The 4,825-nt window shown below is 38.6% G+C and overlaps 1 protein-coding gene across 1 annotated transcript; it reads right to left on the bottom strand.

The window, feature by feature from the left end:
* Nucleotides 1-297: 297 nt before the first annotated feature.
* LOC143529723 (transcription initiation factor IIF subunit alpha-like) lies at nt 298-4,444 on the bottom strand. Its single transcript, XM_077025451.1, has 9 exons — nt 4,256-4,444; nt 2,753-2,908; nt 2,433-2,578; nt 1,989-2,359; nt 1,756-1,871; nt 1,149-1,289; nt 842-1,072; nt 550-750; nt 298-484 (listed from the first exon to the last, which is right to left on the bottom strand). The coding sequence occupies exons 1-9, from the start codon at nt 4,430-4,432 to the stop codon at nt 395-397; spliced, it is 1,629 nt and encodes a 542-aa protein (XP_076881566.1). The 5' UTR covers nt 4,433-4,444; the 3' UTR covers nt 298-394.
* Nucleotides 4,445-4,825: the final 381 nt, after the last annotated feature.

The raw sequence follows: 4,825 nt of genomic DNA, 5'->3' as shown, positions 1-4,825 counted from the left end.
CCGGTTCCAACGGCTATATTACCGTTGGAACCGGTTCCAACGGCTAGTTTGACTTTTGTTTGACCCTTCAAAAAAAACCCGTCGGAACCGGTTTTTCCAGGTACGAACCGAACCGGTTCCAATTAAGAACCGGGTAGGAACTGATACTGACATACAAATAGGAGAACCGGGTACGATTTTCGGGTACAAAAATACCCAAACCGGGTATTGTATCAACCGGGTTGGAACTGGAACCGGTTCCGGTTCGGTTCCACCAGTTAGGTTCCGGAACCGGTTTTTTTGTGCACGTCTACATAAAGTATACTAAGTCATTAGCAAAGGGAAAGGAAGTTGGTTGATGTCAAGTGTTGCAACAATTAATATAAACGACTCGGTTTAGATTAGAAGGAAAGGCTCATTTGTCCCTCAACACGACATAGTTGGGACCATTGGTCTTCTGTATCTTGGAAATCCTCCTCAGGATATCCGCAAATGCATTCTTGTCCTGCAAAACCAAAATTAAAATTAAAACAGTTTTCTTTTCCTTATTGACATATATAAAAATACTACCTCTTTGGTGCGTAAGCGGGATTTAAACTTAGCAACAAGATCCTGTGTGGTAACAGGTGCCTTGTGCATCAAAACTGCTGTGATTTCTTCTTCCGTGACAGGCCCGGTATTATTAGATGGTGCTGGTGCAGCTGCTGCTTTTGAAGAAGAACCTCCTTTAGCCACCGCCTTTCCAGGCTCCTCCTTTACAGCTTTCACATCCTGAAACATAAAACAAAATCAAACCATATAATAATAATGGTAATAATAATAATACAAAGTGCAGTAGAACTAGATAAGGACGGGTACATACAGTTTCTGTTTTGACTTTCTTTGCACCATTTGTTGCTTTGTTCTCTTCGGTGCTTTTTCTCTTTCCCTTAGCCGCCGCTGACTTGTTTGAAGAGGGGGTTCCCCGAGCTGATGCTGCTGCTGCTGGCTTTGAGGGGCTATTGTCAACAGGTTCTTCTTTAAGAGGACGTTTCGCATTACTACTATTATTGTTAGCCTTTGGTGCAAGAACAGGGGAACTTTCATCTTCAATCTATAACAAACAAAGTAACAAAAACCAATCACATGATTGAAATTCAGTAATTGAAAGAGAAAAGCAAGAAAGTTACATCATCATCCTCATCATCATCGTCCTCTTGTTCTGGATCAGATTCAACCCCACTGTTTTTCCCGAGCAGCTTCTTCAACTCCTTTCCAGATTGGCTCAGTCCTCCCCCCTCTTCTTCATTTTCCTCCTCATCGTCGTCATCCTGCAACAAGTGGAATAAACAGCTGTAAATTTCAGATCCAACTTTGGATATTTCACTCATGCTGTCAACAGCGTTGTAGAACTCGCTAGGCGCTAGATAGCCGGTGGGAGGTGCAATTAATAAGGATTTAATCGGATTGAAATTTTATATGTAATTTTTCAAATATACATATACATACCAACTTTTATATATAAATTTTCAATTTTTACTGATTTGGGCTAAACGGCGATTAGTCGGTGGGGTACCGACTAGTGACTAATCGGCACCTAGGTGAGATCTTTACAACCATGGCTGTAAAATACACTATATAATGATGTTCATTGATTGAGTGAGGATCTTTTGTTCATGAGATGATCTTTGGATTCAACAAAGGTTTTTCATATCCAAATTTATGTTTGAATCTCACACTTGAAAGTTTTTAATGTTCAATCAGTTTTTTGTAAATGAAAAAAGATTAAAAGCAGACCTGCTTAATTTCTGGAGGAGCAGGGATTTCAGGGGCCAAATCTTCCCGTTCCTCAGGATCATTACCCACAGCTTCATCGTCATCTGTGAAGATTTCCTCATGCTCCCAGTCATCACCTGCAGGAACAAAGATGCAGCATGTTTTCATTTATCAGCTTTTTTACTAATAATTGTGTAGATGTAAGGTTAGAATATTCAAAGTGACGCAAACAAAAAAGATGAAGAGATTATTACCCTTCTCAATATCATCATCATCAAAATCAAGATCACCGCCTCTAGGACCTTCCTCGTCATCATCACCACCTCTCTTATTCAGTCCAAGTCTCGATTTCCGTGCAGACTCCTCATCTTCATCTTCTCCTTCCCGGTCCGACACATTCGCCTCGTCATCATCCGCATTATTCTTTTTACGGCCTCTCCCGCCTGCCCCGCCACTTTCCTTGTCATCAGGCCTTTCAACTTCACCAAAAGCAGCAGCTCCATTGTTTGCTGCTTTCATCATCCATCTCTGATAACCATCTGCGGTTTTCCTTCTGTTTTTTATCTTTTCTTCGGCTTCCTCAAGCGTAAGCTGCTTGTATTGTGCAACTTTGTTAAAGTTGTACCTTCAATTACAAGAAATATACATGTGTTATTCAGGTGCATACAGGCCAATGTTAAGATGATGCTTATGCATACCATGAACCAGCAGGGATTGCAACAAACTCCTTCCCCTGTAGCATTAGAAGGTAGTATGTTGCAGTCTGTGCACCCTCAAGTACACCCTGATACTGAAATTGCCCGGTTTCATCTTCCAAAAGCCAAGGTTTGTTCTTGTATTTCTCCTACACAAGTAGCATTATGACAATAATGAAGTCTTAGTATTAATTGAAATACAGTTCAAGAACTCATTTTGTATGCATTAAGTCATCTAAATCCACAGATATGCAACCCTGCTATATCAGTAGAAAAAATTGAAGGACCAACAAAGTAGAAGAAAAATGTACAAGTAAACATACCCGTAGTGTGTCTGTGACTTGACGTCCTTGTAATCCTTCTTTCTGGAGAGACCACTTGCTGTCATTTTTCTTCTTTGAGAAACTTGGTAAACCAGTCACAAATCTCCCTATGAAGTAATTCTTATCGCTGGCTGGACTTGCCCTCACATTGTATTCCTATTCAATACAAGTCAAGCACGTAAGAACATGATGTCACGAAACCTAATGAGAGAGAGAAGAAACAATGACAAGCATATATCAATCAAAAGGCTTAAGAGCTATCGAGTGCCAAGGTTTAGTTGCTAAAAGGCAAGATAACTTACAATGATGAAATACAAAGCTTTTCAAAAGAATTAATCACAAACACGTTTCTTTTTAATTCTAAATAAAAAGTCTGCTTTTCATTTTCAGGAAGTTAACTGACAAGTTCTATAAAAGCCCTATTCTGGACTCACAAAATTATGTTTATGTGATCATCATGAAGATCAATCACAAGGATGACAATGCACTTATAATTTTGACAAACCTAGAGTTTCATTCTAAAGACGTTCTTGTGTTTATCTACACTTAACTTGCTGTTATGTGGTTCAAAGGGAGCATGTCACTGGTCGAAATTTAAGTTGAATCGGGCATGATAACAATTTAAAGTATGATAACTGTGCTCTTAACTGCAGATGCATAGTGATAGCTTTGGATTTAATAGCTTTGGACTCACAAAAAGCAAAGAAGAGAGTGTCAAAGATCTTAAACATGCGCTTTGGATTTCATATTCAATGTATTTCAATATCTGTTTGGTTAGTGAAGTATTTTAAAAAAGAGACCCGACACAGACCCTGACTTCTAGAGTAACATTCAATATGATTCACAAGTAGATTCTAAAAACCATAACCCAGTAACCCACTAGTATGAATATTGATACATTAAGTGTCTAAATTGAACAGACGCAAGCACGAATAGGGTTGTAAACAAACTGAACGTCCGACGAACTGTTCGTGAACTGGCAGGAATTTCATTCATGTTCGTCCATTTAACATATATACGTTTGATATAAACGAACATGAACAAAGAATTTTGCACGGTAAGCATAACGAACGGACATGAACAGAGGCTGTGTAATTGTGTTCGTTTAGGTTTGTTCATAAATGTTCATTTACATGTCTGGATAATTTGTTTGCGTCGGTCCAGTTACATTCCTTTACATATATATGCTCGTTTATTAAAAACTTACTCTAAATATTTCTATTTATTAGTATTTCGATATAGAGGGAAAGTTATAGTAGAAATTAAATTAACGTGCTAACTGTGAGAATCAAGTAGTGTAATTAATATATACAACATGTAATTACACTATACTGTAGTTACACTATACTATAATTACACCACTTGATTCTCACAATTAACACGTTAATTTAATTTGTGCGTTAACTTTCCCGGACACAAAAACTCGTATATTTGTGGCAACAACTAAATGGGGATGTTTTGATGATGTGAAACCCTAATTAAAATAAACCGAACCGAACGGACCCGAATGAGACGAGTGATGGTGGCGCCACAATCACGGCACCTGTCTTTCCTCTCAGCCATGGTCTTGCCACAAGCGACACAAAGCGTCATGTGTTTGCAATTGCTACCGTACAATTCCACCGTCGATCTACAACCGTCACACGACGGATTCAACATCAAATCGAACGAAGACGACATCTCTATTAAATCCTGCAAAATCAAAAGCTGTATTCAATCAGCTAATTGAATCTAATGAAACAAGTCCAGAGTCCAATTGAATTGAATTAAACTTTTTGTTTTATTGAGGGAGAATGACGTTTGCGTGTTAGGGTACGGTCAAATTAGAGAATGGGATGATTTTGTTTTGTTTTGGAATGGTTACTTTCAGAGGGGGCAGGGGGGTTTATACAATATCCTAATCCTAATTGGCTTTACCGGTCCGACCCGTCTAAATTATTGTTTATAATTAGAGATACATGAATCGGATATTTTAGGAATCGAAACCGGGTATGGTCAATAAAAATTAAAAGCGGGTCAAGCAGAGCCAATTCCGTGTATATCTGATTGGGGTTTCCGGTTTTTTCGGGTTTT

This window comes from Bidens hawaiensis, unplaced genomic scaffold (assembly GCF_021521415.1).
Source record: "Bidens hawaiensis isolate Kalapana, Puna unplaced genomic scaffold, B.hawaiensis_p1.1 tig00008655_1, whole genome shotgun sequence".
Lineage (NCBI taxonomy): Eukaryota > Viridiplantae > Streptophyta > Magnoliopsida > Asterales > Asteraceae > Bidens > Bidens hawaiensis.
Note: the sequence above shows the minus strand (reverse complement) of the source record. Positions and strands in the feature narration are given on the sequence as shown.